The sequence below is a fragment of the Mesitornis unicolor genome, unplaced genomic scaffold (assembly GCF_000695765.1).
Source record: "Mesitornis unicolor isolate BGI_N332 unplaced genomic scaffold, ASM69576v1 scaffold14939, whole genome shotgun sequence".
Taxonomy (NCBI): domain Eukaryota; kingdom Metazoa; phylum Chordata; class Aves; order Mesitornithiformes; family Mesitornithidae; genus Mesitornis; species Mesitornis unicolor.
Window position 1 is genome coordinate 33,928 of NW_010205326.1, and position 22,661 is coordinate 56,588.

At 41.1% G+C, this 22,661-nt stretch overlaps 1 protein-coding gene across 1 annotated transcript in view; it reads left to right on the forward strand.

Annotated features, from left to right (window-relative positions):
- The window catches only part of NUDCD1 (NudC domain containing 1), a 33,599-nt gene extending 31,831 nt beyond the window's left edge, over positions 1-1,768 (forward strand). The window contains exon 9 of the mRNA XM_010191362.1: positions 1,353-1,768. Coding sequence (XP_010189664.1) covers positions 1,353-1,645 — 293 coding nt within the window. The 3' untranslated portion in view covers positions 1,646-1,768. The remainder of the gene's footprint in view (positions 1-1,352) is intronic.
- Positions 1,769-22,661: the final 20,893 nt, after the last annotated feature.

The window sequence follows — 22,661 nt, forward strand, 5'->3', positions numbered from 1 at the left end:
TGCCTATTCTTACCACAGTTTCCTGAAGAAGCCTTTATCTTCCACTGACTACTCAGCAGTCTGGGTATGTTTTCCTATATAAGCCCCCTGCTTCTAACAGGGTTGTAGCTGTAAGCCAGAAAGATGGCGGACAATGACATTTTTTAGACTTTTTTCTTTAAATAAATAGCCTACGATTTTCTTTCTGGGAAATCCTATTTAAATGCCATTTCCCTGGCTCAAAGGCATCTTTTACCTGCAAGCCTATACATAAATCTTGCTTTTATTGTTAGTGCCAGTGTTTAAATATATTCATAAATTATATATAATAAATATCTTATAAATAAATTAACTTACCCTTTGAAAGTTTTTCCGGCTGTCCTAATATCTCCCAGTAGAGCAGTTATGTCAATTGAAAGCTTAGCAATGTATTTACTAATTGTTTTGTTGTGAAAAATGTCGTGTTTTGAGGACAGTAGCAAGCATTTGTAAATTAAGAAGTTTTGGGGCCAACACTTTTAAAAAAAAGAACAACAAATAAACCACCCTTAAGGCATGAAAGTGACCACACAGCTGCTTGTTCTCTTCCTATTCAAATTCTCCCAGTGGGACAAGGGAGAGAATAGAAAGAGCAAAAGCAAGAAAGCTCATGGATTGAGATAAGGATAATTTAATAAAAGGAGGAAAGAGGAAGAAGAAAGAACGGGCGGGGGGGGAATGCAAAAAAGAAGTGATGCAAAGGCAATCACTCACAACCTCCCACAAACACACCAGCCAGTCTCCACTCTGGTTTTATTTCTCAGCGTGATGTTATATGGCACAGAACATCTCTTTGGTCAGTTTGGGTCCGCTGTCCTGGTTGTGTCCCCTCCCAACTTTTTGTGAAACGCCACTGTGCTGGCTGGCGTGGGGGTGAGAGTGGGTTGGGAAGTTGGAAAAGAAGAAAGCCATGACAGTGTGCAAGCACTGCTCAGCAACAGCCAGAAAAATTCATGTGCTGTCAACACTGTTCTAGTCATAAATTCAGAACGCAACACCCTATGGTCTGCTGTGAAGAAAATTAACCACATCCCAGCCAGACCCAGTACAAGTGCATTGACCTCTACCCTATGATAACAAGCTCTACATACTTGTTCATCAGAAACACCAGGTAGAAAGATGCACAGAAGAATTGTATATTGGTATTAAATTGGTTAATATATACCTTCAAAAACTATTGGTTTATTTAATAACAACATATATCTTCTTTGTTCTCCTTTTGTTCATAATCGTGTATTAGTTTTTAAGCTAAGCTTGATTTTGTCTTAGCCAGTTCAAGTGCTGTTGAAACCAGTACATTACTTCTCTCTTCTGTGTCTTTTTGGGCTATGCAGGTTATGTCCAAGCATCAAAACAAGACAAGAAGTTCATGGCTTGTGCTCCAGATTACTCCTACGCTGCTCTTTGTGAGTGCTTGCGACGAGTTTTCATCTATCGCCAGCCGACTCCTCTGTCCACGGTTCTCTACAACCGGAAGGAGGGAAGACAAGTGGGACAGGTTGCTAAGCAGCTAGTAGCAACCCTGGAAGCCAATGATCCTATCTTAGGCTTTCAAGCTACGAGTGAGAGATTATTTGTACTCACAGCAAAAACCTTGTTTGTAATAAAGGTGAAGTCTGGAAATTAATTATTCAGTATATCCTGCTGTAGTTTGTGTTAACCATTTGTTAAAGAACTGGCCAGGTAAATAGACTGAGAAGTTCAGTACAATTTGCTGAAGTTTAAAAAGGAAATATTTCACAAGGGAATCAAAATTTTTCATTAAAATTTGTCTAAGATAGTGAGAAAGGTTTTCAACTTCACTGTCGCTGAAGTAAGCTTTTTCAGAGCTATGGAAAAATGTCTTCTATGCTAACAGCTTTCTCAAAGCAATTGCCAGAGGCTGCTATTGCTTAAGTGAATAGATTTATGCATTGTTTTTTCCAAATGGCTGTGTTTGCCATACTTCTGAGAATTCACTTTTGTTTTTTAAATGCCACTGTTTACCTATGAAAGCAGTAGTCAGATAAAGAAAATAAAGCCTGGAGTTAGAAGCACATAGTGTGCGAAGTAGTGTGTGTCATAGAGGAAAAATAATCCCTATTTCAAATACTGTTAGCCAAAAAATTATTTAATATCTCAACATTCAGTAGTTTGAGTGAAATGTGAATGGAATGAATGGATTATTATGTTTCTTATACAGGTAATTAATTCAAGTGGAATAATTTCTTTGGATATGCAGTTTTTAGATTACTGATTTGGGCCTTACTCATGCTTGCAGTGGTATCTGTTCACATTTTAAAAGACAGTAGAATAGCTTTTAGTAGCTCTTTCTTGAAGCAAAGTAAGGGTGCATATAGCTGGTGATAACACATTAAATGATATTAGTCAAGGTCTAGTTATACTCTCAGTTGTGTCATTTTCACTTAACATTGTACTTCATCTCAAGTGACTAATTTACAAATAGAAAATGGCTAACAGAAAAAAAGCTCCTGGATTGTAACCTGAGATGAGAGACTCAGAAGCACTGCTTCTGCCTCAGATACCACTGTAAATACTGTGTTACTTATTAACCCTCCTGTCTATGATCACAGAATCATCACAGAGTGGTTTGGGTTGGAAGGGACCTTAAAGATCATCCAGTCCAACTGCCCTGCCATGGGCAGGGACACCTCCCACCAGACCAAGTTACTCAAAGCCCTGTCCAACCTGGCCTTGAACACTTCCAGGGAGGGGGCATCCACAGCTTCCTGGGGCAACCCATTGCAGTGTCTCACTGCCCTCACAGTAAATAACTTCTTCCTATTATCTTGTCTAAATCTAACCTCTTCCAGTTTAAAACAGTTACCCCTCATCATATCACTATACTCCCTAATAGAGTCCCTCCCCTTCTTTCCTGTAGGCCCCTTCTAAGTACTGGAAGGCTGCACAAGCCCAAGTGTGGTGTATGCAATGTAAAAGTACACAGACCATGGGGATGCTTTTGTTTAACAAACGGGCGTGGTTAATTTTGTTTAAAAGTTATCTGAAGATTTTTGTTTCTTATTTTAAATTGACCTTGTCAACACAGTTAAAGCAAAAAAGGGTCAGTTCTGATAGCTTACGTAGTTTGCTTACAACTCCATAGCAAGGAATGCCTGGTCAGTATATTGTGTACTGACAGGAAAGCTGCTGTGATCTGTGGTACCAAAGTGCTGATACAAATACAAATTACTGGAACACAAATACAACAGGAGATATTTTACATGTCTGCCATTACTATTCCAGACCTCTGTAAGAATCTATTGAGAGGAAAATAAGTGCTCCTTTATTATGGACTAACAGTTTCTTTGTGATTGTTTTGACTCTCCTGTAAATTCTCCAGACTTGTATCAGTGAAATGGTGAAATAATGTAGCGAGAATTTAAGAGAGAAACAAGCAGTTGTGGCTTGCAAAAAACCCTCCAAATTCAGTAGCTTTTCAAGGAACCTGCTTTTCTGCCTCCTTACTGCAGTATTATATTGTATATCCAAGTTTTTCCTTACTCTTACCTAGTAAGTTAAAACAGATATGATTTGCAAACCTTCCCTTCACATTTGTTTTTTTTTTAAACTGTCTTGAAGATGCTTTTTTTAAAAAGGCTCAGTGAATGTATTACTGCTTCATGACTGTTTTGCATCTAAATTTTCATTGTTGGGCAATAATGTCAAACAAGGTGGTAGAATTTGTGGAGATGTCCTTTAGAAAAGATTTTATGGAGTTGATTACAGCATAAAGTAAGTGCTTTGAGATTTATATGAATATTACTTATTAACCTGAGGTTCAATCATTGACAGCACAGAGTTAAGAACAGGTTGTGATGTTTGGAGAATGTTGGTGTGAGAAGGAAGTGAAGGATTCATGGACAATGTGCTTTTGTCACCTCAGACCTATTGCAGGAAGCTTCAGTATAGATGAGGATTTCAGCTGCTGTTCCTCAAACTCTCCGTGCTGTGGGTGAGATATCTGAAAACACTTCTGCTCTCTCCTGCAACAGAGGAATCTCTGTAAAATGGGTTCCTCGTCAGAGGCTGTATTATAATATGTAATGACTAAAACTCACATTCTGCCAAAATCTCTGTTTCAAGGAAGCTCTTGTTTGGTCCTGTGAACTGAACATGGGGAAGAGGTTCATCCCTTTTTCCACGTTGCTCTCGTATTTGCAGTCATGGTGTCCTCAGAATGGAAATGTCAACCTCTTTTTTATTTCGCTTTCTATGAGAGTTGAGGACATTGTAGTAAGAGATTTTTTGCCTTGAGGAATTTTGCATGCTGTTGAACAGCAAGCTACTATAATTAAATGGTTGCAAGCCACAGGGAGGCACTTCCTATCATCATTTCCATTTCTGTGTTCACTTAATGCTTATTTGTTTAGTATATTAATGTAGCCTTATACAAAGTATAGAATGTAGATGCTTAAGAGATGGTCTTCTGAGAACCATACTTCAGTTTTTCTAGGATTTTATTTCTTGAAATACTACATTTTAAGACAGAGTACTTCCTGAGAGGTCCCAGTCACAATCTGTTTACAGAATTTCTGAGAAAATATTTGACTATTACCGACTTGCATTTTTTATTTCTAATATTCTTTTTTAGTGTTTTCCTTGGCTGCATATTTGGATTGTATCATGCGCTCTTCTGCAAGTTTAAATAAATTTTAAAAATGTTAAATTTATTAATAAAGGGGTTTTTATTATTTTAAAGGATTTCTGTTAATTTTAAATGTGCATCCTTCCTGAGCTACTGAAACAAAATCGAAAAATAGAAATAAGAAATTTCTTGAAATAAGACTTGTTAATCTGTTAAGGAGTGTTCTGTTAGGGCAAAGTTCTGATGGGTGTCTGTGCTGCAAGGTCACTTGTGTTGCCAAGACATGCACAATTGCACTCCTTCATTTCTGTGAAGACCCCTGTACAGTCTTTTTCATCGCCCACATCTGCCAGCATACAAAGGTTTACAGAGGTAGTTACTGGAGTGGGTTAGGAAGTATTCAGGTGTATTCTGTTGTTAATATGCACACTGCATCCTCTCACCGTCTTTGTTGTGTGCAAGACCCAAATGATCTGGATCAACCTCTAGATGTAAAAGGGAGAGATGTGCACATCCTTCCTCTCCCCCACCTCAACACAAAGGTGCTTTTTTGCATAAGAGTGAAGGAGAAGAGGAAGGATTTGGTCTGTACTTATGCCCTGTGTCAAAAAGCTGCTCTTCAGCAATGAAACAGCAGACCTATGAGAGTAACAGATAAGTTTGATAACAGATAAGCTTATATTTTATTTCAGTTTGCTGTACTTTATCTCAATAATAGACATTATTACCACTATAACTTTTGAATTTCCTTGGCTTCTGTCAATTTATATTTTTCTGTTCTCATTATGCAGATTAGATGAACTTGAAGCCTGCAGTCAATCACAAGTTAGCGTGTAATAACAATTTTTAGTTTGGTTTAAAATTTTGTGCCACCGGTCCTATGTGCCATTAGTAACAGCTTTCTGGAAATCTGGTGAGATTTGTTTCCTCCTGCAATGTATTTGCATTTGTGCTATGGATAAAGATCAACAGAGTCAAAAGACATCTTAGCTGCAGTCTTTGAGGTAGAAGAACCAAGTATCAACCACGCCTTTTGGTCAAGACTATTGCAATAATTTCAAACTCAAGGTTTACTCCTGTTTTGCTTGGAGAAGTATTTGCTGGAGTAATTGTTTTCTTTTAAAAATGTTTAAGCTGCTTCTGAAAAATTCCTTTCTTTCAATAAATGTGTTTACTCTGATGTGGTAGCTGGGTATCGATTAAAATATGATTATAGAGATAATTAACACGTTCACATGTAGACCTGGAAAACACTTACTGTAATCTTTCCTGATTTAATGCTGTAGACAAAATATCCTTTATAAACCATTCCAATGTGGTTTTGCAATCTAATTAAATTGACACTTGCAAGGAATTGTCAAGAAAAACACAAGAAACTCAACTTTTTAAAATTAATCATTTTAGAGTGTCAGTTTTATTATGCTACGAAGAATATACATTATCCACTAGCTTTTCTTTACATATTAGTTACATTTGAATGTGCAACTGTTGTGTGCATATATATATTTGTATTTTCATCTACACCTATATATGCACATACATGTACGTATCTTTACTGCCTTAAAGTCTTGGGGAAGATGGGGTGGATTCTGGAGAGAATTCTTTTAACATTACAGACAGCAAAGCATTGATTCCTTGTTAACCTGTTCATGAGCAATCTGTTGTGAAGCCAGCAGTCTGACCTGAAGTGTGAATATTTTACTGTATGCAAAAACATGGATTTAAACTTTGGAATAAATTCCTGAACGTGAAGGAATACTGGTTATTAATTCAGTGGCTCCCTGGAATCTGTATTACGGTTTTGGTTTATCTTTTTTACTGTTTAGGTTTTCCTGTGCACATTGTCCTACATCAAAATGAAAACACCTGTAAGTCTGGCATAATGTGCTGTGGTGTCGTGATAACAGCTTTATGTGAAAATACCAGTTATGAATCCTGTGGAGCTTTTCCTCTGCTGAGGATTAAGTGTGTGATATCTCAGTATTTCATTATACCCAAACTTAAACAGCTCAGAGACCAAGTATCGAGCTGATGCCTCAAGTTGGAAGAAATTATGCGGGAGTAATAAGCATTTATTTTTATCAAAACAAGTAGGGTTTAGTGGGAAAAGAAATAAGATCCACTGGATACTAATTCAGTCACTTTATCACTGAAATTGCTGCTGACTGGCCTTTAGTGATTTTTCCCTTTGAAGCTGTTCATTCTTTCTGTTCCATGTGCCCCCTCTAATAAATACAGAGTACCTTATGGTAATTCAAGGTTGAACAATTTATTGGAATTTCCTGAGTAACTGGATTAGACTTGCACATGGGGCATCTAAAATATGGGCATGAGGTACAAGATGGATACATCTAGTCATAAAGAGACCAGGAACACTGGCTTTTAATTTGATCAAGAGCTGATGGCCATCTAAACAGAAATAAGAACTGATGCTGTGAAGACATTTTCTTGAGTTGCAGTGTCAGATTCTAAAACGTGTAAAAACTTGGGAGCCTGTGCAAAACAAGCTTGCTTAGGCAAGATAAAATATAGACAGGTTACCATTTAAAACCTCTGTCAGGAAGAACACAGGTGTGATCAAGATTTCTCTGTTCCCATTTATGTGCATTTGGCAAAGTCAAGTCATTGGCAAAACTGGCTGGATGCCAGCGTGATAGCTGTGACTCCTTTTGTGCTCTTTCTTTCCTGATATAACTACAGGTGCTCGCTGCTCTGAAAAATTCATAAGTATAATAGCTAACAAGATGTTTAAATAAAGAAGTACTAGCTGCTGTTAGCAGTGCCATTTTGAACCTCTTTGGATTCAATGTGACATCTGATATAATCTGCCTTTTCACGTGAAACTAAAACCCTAAAACTCAGACTGCTTTATTGTTTTGCTGTTTCTCCTAGGAAGTACATCAATAACCATTTTCTCTCTGTTCTTAGAAATCCTTGTCTTGTGCTTTAAGAACCAGATGCAATATCCTCAAGGTTTGAACCTGGTGTGCCTTAATGCTGTGGGGACGTCAATGTATCTATGCTTCAGAAAAAAATCAGTGTGTGAGTTGCTTGAACCGCTTTGCTGTTCTGTCAGGAAGTGGGGAAGAAGCAAAGTCAGCTCATTTTTAATAGGTTCACCCTGTCTGATTACATGGCTGCAGTCTCTGAGCTCCCTGTAATTCAACTTGCTGGAAGCTCTGGGGTGCCCAAATAAAGGGAGCTGTGGGCGAGCTAGCACAACATTTCACTGTGTGAACACATCTGATATCTCTGTGCAGATTTTAGTCCTCTTTCTCAGTTATCTGACATCATAAATTTGTTTTCTATGGTAGCAGAAATAAGGTAACTTGCTAACTGACTGCTGTGTCTACTTTGCAAGGAAAGACCACAAAGTAGGCTCTTGGGGATACATTGCTATATCAAATGTGATTTAAACCATGAGAAATTGTGTTTTTGACTTTGAGTTGCTTAATGTTTATAATTGATTAATTCCTACAACTCACATTTTCTAGTCGAATTACAGACCTGTAGGTAAACATACGAGGATGTTAATTCAGAACTGGAGATAATTAGCACTTCTCATTAGTATTTAAGTTTCAGTTACTTAGTCTATTATGTGAACCATATTTCTTGAAACCTATAAAAACTAGTTTACTTTGCAGCTCTTGAGTGCCACTGACTAAGAAAGCAGAGCTTTGCCTCCGCAGTACTGGCAGTGGTCAAAGTCAACAAGAGCAGAGAGGACTGGTGAGTACCTCGTGGTGCTTCAAAAGCATCCTGTTAAAAGCAACCTGCCAGTGCAAAGGCAGCACAGCTGCTTAAATCCTAACACCTCTGGGTGTTTCTGGAGCTTAGTAGCCCTTGTCTAAGTAAGATTATAGCCTAGGTAGAAGCAACTCGCAGAGCCCAGCCTGTGCTGCCTTACAGCTTTGCAGAGGCTCTGACTGTGCAGAGTTAAAGCATTGATGTGTTTGTACCAGCCGTGCCGGTGTGCACAGGGCTTCCCTCTGGAATGCACGTTATGTGCATGGTTGGGTTTGAAATATAAAATATATCATAAAGTTGCCAGGCCAAAGCTCAATCTGTCTCTTCTGCACCTTGAGCATCTGTTTTTGCATACCCAAATCCTGGTGCTTTGTTAGGAGCCAACAGGCAGCAGTGCTCTACTATCTGCAGCCCCAGGCCCCTCAGCTTCGGGCTGCTGCTGGCTTTGTAATTAGCTGTGGCACAGGTACCAAATGGCACAGCTCCAGTTTCCCTTCTTGCCACGTTCAGCTTTTGGTGTCTGACATCCAGGCAGAGGAAACTGCCACATGCTGGGTTAAAACCACTGCTTGCTGCAGTCCTCTGCCTTCTGTGGTTTGTGTTAAAACAGCCCTCCTGGGCTCCAGGAAGTGGGTGTGTGACCCCAGGCTTGCACAGCGCAGAGGGGACCATTGCCTTGCCTGATGGAGCATTTCCCCATCTACGTATTCAGGTAAACTCTATACACGCTTCCAGGGGCAGAAGGGGCTGACTAAATTATGTCAAGGATGGGACTGAGGGGTTGTTAGAAGATGAGCCGAAGGTAGCATGACAGGTAATGAGCAGGTCTGGTCCTAAGGGCTCCTGGGGGACAGTGTGTGCTCCTGAACCATGGCTAAACCGTGCTGCCTTCACGTCCGTTCTGGGCCAGCTCTCTCTTCCTTCTCTATTTTAATGAAGGAAAGTTTTGTGCCTTTAGCTGTGGCATGAGTCAAAGTTCCTGTGATGACAGCACAGAGCTAAAATTCAGATAAACTTTTTAAAAGCTGGGTCAAGGAAGGTGTGTTGCTTTTTAAGCTGGTTTTAATTTTTCTTATTCAAACACTTGAGAGGAAACAGGATATATGATTGCTGTCAACTGGGAAAAACATTAAGAGAAAGCTGAGGGCATATTTTAAATAAATTGAGTATCATATGTGTTTATATGTATGAAAATGTGCACAGAAGATGGGAGAAGCGAGCCATATGGCAGTGAGTTACAGTAAGTGGCTGTACTGCTTAGGAAAATTAATAACTAAGCATTGAAACATATCAGCCTGCTGGGGTTCAGATGTTCACATGCTGGTGCTTCCAGAAGTAAGCTGAATCAATAAACAAACATGTAAAAGACAAAAAACAAAGCCAGCATCCAGCTTAAAAATTCAGAGAAGAAACACTTAGAAGGGACTTAATAAAAAAAAAAAGTCTGGTCTTCTAGTAAGACTGAAATAAAAATAAGGTTAAAAGGAGTTTGTTTACTTTTGCTGCCATGTAGCTAGTTAGAAAGCATGTTTCCTGATGTTGACAGGCTTTTTTTCTTAGATTTTAAAAATATCCTGTTAATACTGATAATAACTTATTTAATTAGTGAAGCAGAGTCATTAAAAAATTATTTTAAAGCCATCTCTCTTACTCATGGACTTCAAAATACATACTTTCTCCTTTTATAAAAGAAATAAAGGTTTTTATACAAGATTCCTCCCTTTCCTCTGTGTCATTTCATTAGCAGAAATAAACTATTAGAAAAGAAATGCACGGGAAGCAATGCACAAAGGTAAGTTCAAAGCAAAGATGTTTGGAGCTGTCTCTTCAGGACACCTACCCACAGCAACAGGGGCATGTCAAAAGATCATTGAGATGGGATTTGGGCATTCTTCTAGCAACACTTTTGTTTCCTCTTTGAGCCAGAAAAAAATAGCTTGAAAACTTGATTCTTCCTTCTGCCTGATGCACTCTGGTGTCTGCATTCCCTGGAATCTCATGACCAGTTCACCTCCCCAGACATCTTGTGAGGGATGTGGTTGACTCACTGCTGGGCCTAATGTTGTCCCTGAGGGGAAATGTTGAAATCGTTTGCTACAGCATTGGGCTGGGAGCTATAACAGAACGTAAATGACCCAGCAAAGCTGTGCCGTACTGTGCTGTTTTCACTTCAACTCAGACTTTGCAAGGCCTGTGTGCCCTAGCCCACATCGGATGGACTTCTCAATATGCTTTCCTAGAAAGAAAAGAAACATGTTGTGGACAGTAATAGTGCATCACATCGCTTATTTAGATTTACTCTGGAAGAATATTAAAAATTGCATCAAATTCTTCTGAGAGTAGTATTGTCTCCATTTAAGGGTCAGAGAGAGAGCGAGCAGGATTTTCTCTCTATTGCCCCTACCCCTCCCAGGGGGAGGATGAAGAGAAGAGAATAGAGAGAGAATAACAATAACAATAACAATAACAATAACAATAACAATAACAATAACAATAACAATAACAATAACAATAACAATAACAATAACAATAACAATAACAATAACAATAACAATAACAATAACAATAACAATAACAATAACAATAACAATAACAATAACAATAACAATAACAATAACAATAACAATAAGAGTGGAAATGTCCAAGCAGTGCCTCGTGGCCGCTGCGACTGCTGTGACTCGTCACCAGGGACCGCAGTGGTGCCGGGGAGCAGATGGCGGTGGATGCTGCCGAGCACGTGAAGTTAGGCCCAGCCGTCCCGAGATGCGACAGGAAGCAGCCCAGGAAAGCCAGGAAAAGCCCGCGAAAACCTCTGTTTTTTATAGACTGTGGCCGGAAAGGGGAGGGAACAGTACTGATCTCTGACCCTCCAGGGTCCTACAGACACCACCTGTCCTTCCTTTTCAGGCTTAAACCATAACAAGTATCACTAAACTTACAAGGAAATGTAATCAGATTTTAGTAAAATAAAATTAACTGGCAACCAGCCACATTTAGTGTCTGTAGTAACCTGAACAAGCCACTTTAGTAAGCCTGTGGATGAGATATCAGTGACATTATTTTTCACAGATAGCATGGGAGAACTGATGTCGATCTAGCCAAATATGTGGCCTGGTGCTGCCGAGGTCTGTCCTGGCCCCGCGCTGCCCTGCAGGGCTGGGGCAGAAAGGCAGCCCCAGGGCTCTCAGGGCTGTTACCCAGGTTGGGAGCAACTGCAGAGCCAGCTCCTGCCCAGCAGCTCCTGTTGTACCTCTGAAAGCAAAACCTCTTGTCTCCATCAACATCCCTCATCAATGAAGTAAACCCAAGCAAAGCAAGTGGCAATGTCCTGTCTGAGCATCCCTGGGTTTCTTTTCTAAGAAAGGAATAACCTGGCTGCTGTGAAACCATGGCAATGCAGTTCTTTGACCCCTCTGCGGAGAAAACTGTTTCAACACAACACCGTGCTGACAAGAAGATTGTATTTGTAATTGCTTGGAGTTTATATAGCTTTAAGTTAAATCAGCTGTAAGTTATAAAATATACGTGCAGGATGATTTTAAGAAAGAAATGCACGTTTTATCTACATGTTCCTCAACATATTTTTCACCTCTTTTTCCTGTTTTCTGTGAAGCTCTGAAATGGTTCTTCAGCTTTTGTTACTGCTTCAAAGTTTGCTCTGTGTTTGCATTCAAACCTGGCACAGAACATTACATTGGTAAGCATTTTCCCACTGGTTTGTTAGATTGTTTTCTATAACTCTTATTTTTATCTTCTAGGAGGAAGATAAGAACTGTGGCCAGAATCTCACTCCCAGTGAACATCTCCAACAGAGCTACTGATGTGACTGTGCTCCCAAAATGCATGGGAAGGGAGCAAAATGCTGAGGGTTTGTTGATCCATTTGGGCTGCTATTCTTTGCAGTGGCAGGAATGAGCAAAGCTTTGACATAGGGATGAATTCTGACTTCTTAGTGAATGAAAGAAAGGTGCAGGTAAGCACCTGCACCTGTGTGTGTGTTGCTGCAGTCACAGCAAATTGGGCTCTTATCATAAGAACTCTCTGTTAAAGCATAATTTAGAGTTATCTTCTCTTTCAGGCCTCTTTCCTTTTTCTTTCCGTTCTCCATAACTCTCATTATAGTCACCTATTTGTTTTCCTCTCATGTCCTTCTGTATTGTTGCAGAAACAACATTCTCTGATGCAGAAATTGTGGAGGCTTTTTTCAAGCTTACTCATTTTTATTGTACCAGCTTTATAGAATTTGATTTTTATTGTCCTGGTTTTACTATAAATGCAAATGTCCTGATCTCCAGAAAATCCCCAATTGCAAGCCAGAACTGTGACCATGCATTTCAGACTTAGAAGGTCTGCTGCCTAGGTGAGATCGTGGAGATGTCCATCTAGTTTGAAATGTAGATTAGCTCATGGATTAGTAGCAGGCTGCTGGTTCTGCTTGCTGTTGTTATTGGATACACACTGATTGTATACACTAAAATCTATTATTTCTCTCCCCCCTCCACTCCAGACTGGGAAACAATAGCTTAGTTTAGAGGATAAAGGCAATACATTCATGTACGTCAAGCTCCTATGTGTCTACTGCTTCAGGTAATTGTGAAACGCCTCCTTTTGGTCTTATTGCAGAGAATCTCCCTGAATGTCCCTACAACTCTAGTGCTCAAGACCAGTCTCAGTTTCAAGAACAAGTTCATGTTTAGTAAGGCCAATCCTGTTGGTTGAGGTACTGTCTAGTACTTCCAGTACCCTACAGACCAGAAAAAGCAGGAGACATCCATTTGAGGAGTGGGTTCTAGTGTGAATCCATTGCTCCAATCCATTACTGATGGGATTGTCAATTACTTATGTTCACAAGTTTTTTACAATTCCTCTTTCTCTTCCTCATTCCAGCTGCTTATGATGGACATGGCCAGCTGAGCAGTTACTCATTAGGCTGAGTGTCACAGCCTAGTTCTATAGAGAGTCCTGAATTTTACTCTAATCAAGAGAGAGGGATGTGTCTGGCTCCACCTCAAATGCAGCCACTTCTTGTAAATCATCAAACAGGAACTGTAGCAAGTCGAGATGGGGTGGGGGGGAAGATGGAATTAAGACATAATGTCCCCAAAATTCAAGGAGCTTTGGTCAGCCAATAAAAATTTAAATGGGAGTAAGGATGCTGAAATATGTTCTTTGTTGCTGCTAAGACCTCAACCTTTCTTTTTCTGCCCATGGCATTACTAGCCAGCTTAATTTTAACTTCTTTGTTGACCTTGAAGCCCAGGAACTTAATATCTCGGTGATCTCCACAACAAACTGTAAAAAACCATTAGAAATCTTCAGGTTAGAAGAATGAAAACATAGGTCAAGATCCAATATGGGTAAAACACTGTTTCTGTTAAAGATATGACATAAATCATCAACTACTTGGTTCAATTCATCCTCTCCATATGGATCTCACATCTTTTTGCTGCTAGGGCTTTTTCCTGGTTTTCACTTGCATGCCAGAAAGTAAATACTGGCAAGTTCAGGCCTTCGGATCATCAGCTCTCTGGGATCCATGTCTCTGTAAAGTACTCTGTGTGCTCTGCTCTGTTTACAAACAGAAATGACTTAGCTACCATGTACTGAGGATTAATCTGTAGGATGAAGTACAGCTTTACACTACACTCTAGTTTTGCCAATTGGCTGTTTCAACTAGAGGATTTATGGGTTCCTGTTTATGCAAAGCCACTTATTTATGGTGTTTGATGACAAATAAGGAATCAATGTCTGTCTTGGCTGAGTTTGCTCTTTTCCTCTCTTGCTTTTAGATTTTAAACACAGGTATGTGGAACCGTGACAAGTTTTCTTTGGTGGCATAGGTAGATAAGGGAGAAAAGGAACCATCTCTTATGCTAAATTGCATTGGGCTTAGATACTATTGCCATAGTATTACAAGATGATCCCAAGGAAGAATGCTAAACTTTGCTGGCTTTCAGGATGCTCTGGCGTTGACTGGGATCCTGGCTTGTATCAGAAACAGCATGACCAGCAGGAACAGGGAAGTGATTCTTCCCCTGTACTTCGCGCCTTGAATACTGTGTTCAGTTTTGGGCCCCTCACTACAAGAAGGACATTGAGGAACTGGAGCATGTCCAGAGAAGAGCATCGAAGCTGGTGAGGGGTCTGGAGCACAAGTCTTATGAGGAGCAGCTGAGGGAGCTGGGGTTGTTTAGTTTGGAGAAAGGGAGGCTGAGGGGAGATCTTATCACCCTCTACTACGACTACCTGAAAGAAGGTTGTAGCGAGGTGGGGGTTGGTCTGCTCACCCATGTAACAAGCGATAGGACAAGAGGAAATGGTTCCAAGTTACGTCAGGAGAGGTTTAGATTGGATATTAGGAAAAAATTATTCTCTTAAAGGGTTATCAGGCATTGGAACAGGCTGCCCAGGGAAGTGGTCAAGTTGCCATCTGTGGAGGTATTTAAAAGTCAAGTAGATGAGGTGCTTTGAGACATAGTATAGTACTGGACAAGTTATGATTAAACTTGATCTTAAAGGCCTTTTCCAACCAAGTGATCCTATGATTCCGTGACTGAGATGAGCAATGCCAAGGTGCTAGTCAGTCAGCTGGAGAAACAGAGGTGAGGCGCCTTTTCCCTGACATACGCTGGCTCAGACACACCTGGCTGTCTCTGTTTAAGGGTCAGAGAGAGAGAGAGCAGGATTTTCTCTCTATTGCCCCTACCCCTCCCAGGGGGGGATTAAGAAAAGGGAATAGAGAGAGAATAAAAAAAAAATGCTTCGCACAAGGTTGGAAGTTAAGACTATAACAAGTTTAATGAAAAAAACAACAGAGGAAAGGAAAAGGGAATTAATAAGGGACAAAGGATATTTATATAGAAATCCCCACCCCAGGTAGTCCCGAGTGGAAGTGTCCAAGCAGTGCCTCGTGGCCGCTGCCACTGCTGTGACTCGTCACCAGGGTCCGCAGTGGTGCCGGGAGCGGATGGTGGTGGATGCTGCTGAGCACGTGGAGCTAGGCCCAGCCGTCCCGAGATGCGACAGGAAGCAGCCCAGGAAAGCCAGGAAAAGCCCGCGAAAACCTCATCTTTTAATAGGCTGTGGCCAGAAAGGGGAGGGAACAGTACTGATCTCTGACCCTCCAGGGTCCTACAGACACCACGTGTCCTTCCCTTTCAGGTTGTTAACCCTTAAACCATAACACTGGCATGGGGTTTTGTGCCAGATTATAGCACTCTGCAGCTGCTAAGATTTCTTCTTCTTGGAGAGGATTCAGAATTACTAATTTACAGGCAGTTTTAGTCTTTCCAGTGTGAGGCAAAAGAAGAGCTGAGGAACTGGCTATAGGCCAGCATCATTAACCGATGAGCTCTGGAGCTCATCACCACAGTCATATATGAAAGAAAGAGGAAGGGCTGCTTAACAAATACCATGAGAAGTAAATTAGTGGTTTTCTTTCTCAGTAAACTGCATTTAAAAAGGCATTTGATTTACAGTATTAAACATTTCTTAGTAAAGCAGTTGTTCTTATGGAGAATAACCAACTCCACCGTAACTCGAGACATGCTAAAATTTATGCTCTGAATGGGGGCTGGAGGCCCTCCATCCCACCTGGCTCTCCTTTTGGGGTTTAGGTTTAGATGTTTCTTTATGACCGCTCCTCAGTTAAGTAGCTGAAAAGAGATGGTGGAGTTCTCCTAGAAAGCCTCGGAAGCTCACAGCTAAGGTCTGCCGTGGGATGAGTTGAACAGTGCTTTTACATTCAATTTTCAAAAAGAGACTGGCAGGTGTGGATTCATTCAGAGGGATAATTCTCCACTGAGAGAGAATTTTCCTCTTCTGCTGCCAGAGCATAACAAAATATTGAAGACAGTCAAAACTGAGACATAATTTTTGTGGGATTTGTGTGCCTTTACTGGCAGCAAACCAGCTCCTAAGAGCTCACCTTCAGCTCAGTATTCATCCGAACAGCTTTGTGTGCCTGGGGAGGTTTGTACCTGTGGTGGGGCACTAGAAAGACCTGAGGGGAGTGGGAAAAAATCATCAATCTGAACCTGAGAAGAAGCACAAAAGAGAGGAGATCTTTTATGTCCTTGAAGTATTGTATCTGTAGGAATAAAAGCTATCACTCCTCTTTCTGTGACTCTTGGAAAGACTCAAGTTGACAGGTTTTTTTCTTTTGCTACATCAAAAAAGAAGGATCTCAGCAACCCAGTTTATTCTCTCTCTCTCCTTTTTTCATCTTTCTATCCCAAAAAGAAAATTGTCATGTTTCTGTGGTATGCTCAGTGACACAAAGACTATACCTAGTGTGTTGCTCACTAGCCATTCATTCCCCATGAGAGAAATCTTTGATCCTTTGATATGTTATGGCTTTCAAGTATCATTTGCAACTGTTGCTTATTGAATTTTTGGGAGATAAATATTTTTCAAGAAGTGTAAAGTATGCTCTCAGCTTGATTATGCTCTCAGCTAAATTTAAAAATGTACATTCTTACTGAATTAAAAGTTTACTTTTGCCTGTTTTTATATGATGACTGATTTCTACTCTGTTCAAAAGAGACATAAATAACTCCTCAAAATAAGATTTCTATAATTTTTTTTAAATGAGCTGCTGGGAAGAGGCAAGAATCACTAGAAATACCACAGTGGAGGCAAAGGCATCAGTCACAGCTACTTTTCTTTCACAGCAGTATCAGGAAATCCCTCAAAAAAATTATAGGAAACAAGGCCAGATTCCTTAGTCTTAATATCTGTGGAACAATCTGTTTCCAAGGGTGTATGTATCATTAAGTAAATCCTTAAAAACAAAGATGCACAGTCTGTGTCTAGTCCTGAGTGTGACTGAATTGCAGAGACAGCATGAATGTGCATGAGGAAGGAGAAAAAAGAACATGATGCAGATTAGCTATAACTGGCCTTCAATATCAGCCTGTAAAGCATCAATTCTAAGAATTCAACATTTTATAAGATAGGCTACCCAACTTAGCAGGCTGGCCAACTTGGTTAAGTGGACTTTACACTGAGAAACTTGGTGGTGGGGTCCAAAATGGCAATAGTCTAGCCATTACATCCAGCTGAGGAATGAGCTTGGCCAATCAGAGCAAGAACAAAGATTCCTCAACTACATGCCATGATGATAATCAGAAGGCCTTTCACCCTTCTAGGTTGAAAGCTGTGTGCTCAACTCCCTCTCTGAAATGCTTGTATACCAATGCAAACAGCATGGGGATAAACAGGAGGAATGAGATATCTGTGTGCAATCGAAGGGTTGTGATCTGATTGTAATTACAGAGAGATGGTGGGATAGCTCACATGGCTGGAATGCTGTCATGGATGGCTATGTACTTTTTAGGGAAGAGTGACCAACCAGGTGTTGTGGTGGAGCTGCTCTTTAAGTGAGAAAGCAAGCAGAATACATTGGGCTCTGCCCAGGGGGAGGTGAAGGGTGAGTTGAGAGCTTATGGGTAAGAATTAAGGGGCAGGCTAACGTGGGAGACACTGTTGTGGTTGTCCATTACAGGCCATCTGATCAGGATGAGGAAGCTGACAACAGCAGGAAGTAGCCTCACAATCACAAGCCCTGGTTCTCATGGGGGACTTCAATTACCCTGACATTTGCTGGGAAGGCCACACAGCCAGGCACTTACAGTCCAAGAGGTTCCTGCAGTGCATTGATGATAACTTCTTGACACAGGTGGTTACAGAACATGGAAGAAGGGGCTGACCACTTGGGAGGAATACAACAGGCAGAGGAGGTAGGGAGGCAACAAGGAAAACTAAGACCTCCTCAGAATTAAATCTGGCAAGGGAGGTCACGGAGAGCAAGAATGGCTTCTTCAAACACATTGGAGGCTAAAGGAAAGTTAGAAGAAATGTGGGCCCACTACTGGATGAAGTGGGTGCCCTGGTGACAGGGGATACAGAGGAGGTGGAGTTACTGAATGCCTTCTTTGCCTCTGTCTTTACTGCTAAGGCCAGCCCTCAGGAGTCCCAGACCTTTGAGACTACAGAGAAAGTCAGGAAAAAGGAGGACTTTGCCTTGGTTGACGAGGATTGGATTAGAGAACAATTAAGCAAACTGGACTGGCACCCCCAATATAAGAAGGACATTGAGCTGTTGGAGTGGGTCCAAAGGAGGGCCATGAAGAAGATCAAAGGGCTGGGGCACCTCCCCTACAAGGACTGGCTGAGACAGTTGGGACTGTTCAGCCTGGAGAAGAGAAGGCTCCAGGGGGACGTTATTGCGGCCTTTCAGTTCCTGAAGGGGTCCTACAGGAAAGCTGGAGAGAGACTTTTTACAAGGGCAGGTAGCAATAGAATGAGAGCGAATGGTTTTAAACTGGAAGAGGGTAGATTTAGACTGGATATTAGGAAGAAATTCTTTACTCTGAGCGCAGTGAGACACTGGAACAGCTTGTCCCGGGAAGTTGTGGATGCGCCCTCCCTGGAAGTGTTCAAGGCCAGGTTGGACAGGGCTTTGAGCAACCTGGTCTGGTGAGAGGTGTCCCTTCCCATAGCAGGGCGGTTGGACTGGATGATCTTTAAGGTCCCTTCCAACCCAAACCATTCTATGAGTCTATGATTCTATCTATAAATCCATGGGCCCTGATGAGATGCACCCACGAGTACTGAGGGAGCTGGTAGATGTCATTGCTAGGCCACTCTCCATCATCTTTGAAAAGTCCTGGAGAACAGGAGAGGTGCCTGAGGACTGGAGGAAAGCCAATGTCACTTCTGTCCTCTAAAAGGGCAAGAAGGAGGACCTGGGTAACTACAGACCAGTCAGCCTCACCTCCATCTCTGGAAAAGTGATGGAACAGCTGATTCTTGGTGCCATCTTGAAGCATGTCAAGGAAAAGAGGGTTATCAGGAGTAGTCAGCATGGATTCACCAAAGGGAAGTCATGTTTGACCAATCTGATAGCCTTTCATGATGACATAACTGGAAGGAGGGGAGGGCAGTGGATATGATCTACCTTGACTTCAGCACGGCTTTCGACACTGTCTGCAATGACAACCTCACAGCCAAACTTAAGAAGTGTGGATTGGATGACTGGATGGTGAGATGGATTGGGAACTGACTGAAGGGCAGAACTCAGAGACTTGGGGTCAGTGGGGCAGAGTCTACTTGAAGACCCATGTCTAGTGCTGTTCCTCAGGGGTCGGTGCTGGGTCCAGCCCTGTTCAATATATTCATCAATTACCTGGACAGTGAAACAGAGTGTACCGTCAGCAATTTGCTGAAGATACAAAGAAGGCCAATGTCATCCTGGGGTGCATTAGAAAGATTGTGCCCAGTAGGTGAAGGGAAGCTATCCTACTACTCTACTCTGCCTTGGTGAGGCCACATCTGGAATACTGTGTCCAATGTTGGGCTCTCCAGTTCAAGAATAGCAAGGAACGACTGGAGAAAGTCCAGCATAGAGTCACTAAGATGATTCAGGGACTGGAGCATCTCCCATATGAGGAAAGGCTGAGAGAGCTGGGTCTGTTCATCCTGGAGAGGAGGAGACTGAGAGGGGATCTCATTAATGTTTATAAATATCTAAAGGGTGAATGTCAAGAGGATGGTGCCAGACTCTTCTGAGTTGTGTCCAGCAAAAGGACAAGTGACAGTGGTCACAAACTGAAACACAGGAGGTTCAACCTAAACATAAGGAAAAAGTTACTGTGAGAGTACCAGAGCACTGGAACAGGCTGCCCAGAGAGGCTGTGGAGTCTCCTTCTCTAGAAACATTCAAAACCCACCTGGATGTGTTCCTGTGTGATCTTCTCTAGGTGATGCTGCTTTAGCATAGAGGTTGGTCTGGATGATCTTCAGAGGTCCCTACAACCCCTACCATACTGCGATTCTGTGATATCTTGAGGCCCAGTCTAGCCTAGGAGGTGAATCTCCCTGCATGAAGTTCACCATCTGTGCTTGTATGCTGGCACACGTACAGGCAGGAACACGGACATGCTCTGTAACACTGAGTATGTTTACATGGGCAGACGCACTGTCATACAGATGTAAGTTTGTCCTCACTTTGTATATACTGGCACATCAGAAATGCAAGAGGATTTTCAGATGAGATAAGGACTAGAGAACAAGGGTACCTCTCCTTTGATTAGTGCTTGTCTACACATAGTGAAGTGACAAAGCACACTGAAGCACCCCAGTGCTCTTTGTTCATTTAGATGGTGTGCTTTTATTTAGTGACTGAGAGTGGGTTTTTTCAGGCTCCCGTTCAGCAGTGTTGACAGGAAGACATCATAAATTGCACTCTTAAATTATCATGGCTCAAAATCTAGCTAATTTTCAAGATGTGAAACGAATTAAATCCCTGCCTTTTCAGGTCCTGACCCAGTTGTGTGTTTGTTGTTTTTTTTTTTCCTTTTCTGCTGCTCATACCTGTTTTCTGTCAGTTCAGTTCTGGATATTGTCTGCTTTCCCCTACAGAGCTTGGTTGATGCATGGAAGTACCTTAAACCTGGTCTTTCTTGGAGATCCACTTCCCCATGCATCTCTGCCCTTCCTGGTGAGTCTGTCTTGAGTCTGAAATGCATGAGAGTCACAGGCCAATTGCAAATCACAAAGGTGTCTTAACATGTCCAGAGATGACAGGAAATTTTTCAGGACTATTTCCCCAGTACAAAGTTGGTCACTGTGACAAACAAAACTTGCATGCTGGCTTCAGATGCTAACCTCACATCACTCCTGCGCGTTTCTTTTTCCCACCATCAAGGGATGGGATTGAAGTGGAGGGTGAAGTGACTGACATGCAACATAACCTAAATATCATGTTCATGGGGCACCTGAGAAGCAGTGTAGCTGAAGGTATTTAAGGTTGGAGAGTGGTTGAGCGATATCAGCTCTAAAGCCAAGCTTCCCATTTTTATTAGATATTCCCATCCTTATTAGAGAGAGAAGAAAAACAACTCTTAGTCATTTTTGTTTTCTGGCTGTTGGTTTTGCTTTTCTTGTGTATTGTGAAGGAAAGGGTAAGAAATTTCTATGAGGAGAGATCAGACAACATTTAGTAACAAAAATACCAGCTTGAAAGAAAGCTACCAGGGGAAGCAATTGTCCTAAATAATAGATCCAGTCAACAGAATATATTTTGAACAAAAAGTTATTTAAAAATATGTGGTTTTATCTTCCAGATTTAAGATGTGATGCTGCCTATCTCAGAAAATATAGGACTGTTAGGTGGCATATGGGAGTTTTACAGAGATATGCCAGTAGAGGTGCAGCTACACAGTGCAAGCACTGCTAACATCTTCCAGAGCAGAGTGATAGGGACGCATGCCAAATAGCTGACTGTTGTGCACAAATTTAACTTTAAGGCAGATGGATAGCAAAATCCACCTTCTGCGAAGGAAATGACAATTGGGTTTGGAAATCCAAAGAGCTATCACACATTTGTTTTGAAATGTTTCTACTGTTTTCAATTTGAAGTGTTATAAAGAAGATATGTTCCAATTTTCTTAATACAGGATTAGTTTTCAAGTCTCAGACATGCAAAAGCTTCTAAAAGTTTAGGCAGATGTTGAATTCCTCTGTGCATGTTCTCTCTGGGTAATATCCTCCTTAGTAATTCTGGGTCAATGTGCACCTGCCCTAGGTGAGAAGAAATTTCTGATTTCTGTGGAAACAAATTTGCCTCCTACTGCTCAGGCAATTAGGGTACTTCCTTACAAACTATATAGTGCTTATTCAACAGCAAAAACAAAAAGTATTTTGAAATAATGTGCAAATGTCACACTTCAGGACATTTGACGGAACTGGGGAAATCGAGAGGAATCAAAGTTGTCTTTACAGTAAATAGGCCCTGACTGTGTGTATATATAAATGACCTACGCAAAATGTATGCATAGTAAGCAATGTATATATAAAATGTAAAATAATCTGTAAGTGTAATATAGAAACAAATTCTATATCTTGCAGGGCTTCTATCCCCATTTGTGGCTTATTATACAAGCTGATACAGCACGAAATCAGGCTTATAAAATTTTGTGCTAATTCATACATGAAAACCACTTCCGAATTAACATCTGATTTTAACCTTGCTAGCAGCACACAGAATGCAGCATTTCTTTGCTACAAATTTTTAAGCTTTTGGAAATGTTCCTTGCAGTGCCAAGTGGGATATCTAGCAGAATATAGCTGAAATTGTTGACTTTTTTTCCCAGTCATTTAATTCAAAATCCATGAGACTTCTAATCTTACTGTCTTATGAGCTACCAATATTTTGGATAGCTGTGCTACCTTCACATTGCCACCACAGCATGCTGGGGTCAGAAATGCACAGAGAAGTGTGCATGTACTTGTGTTTGTATGCATT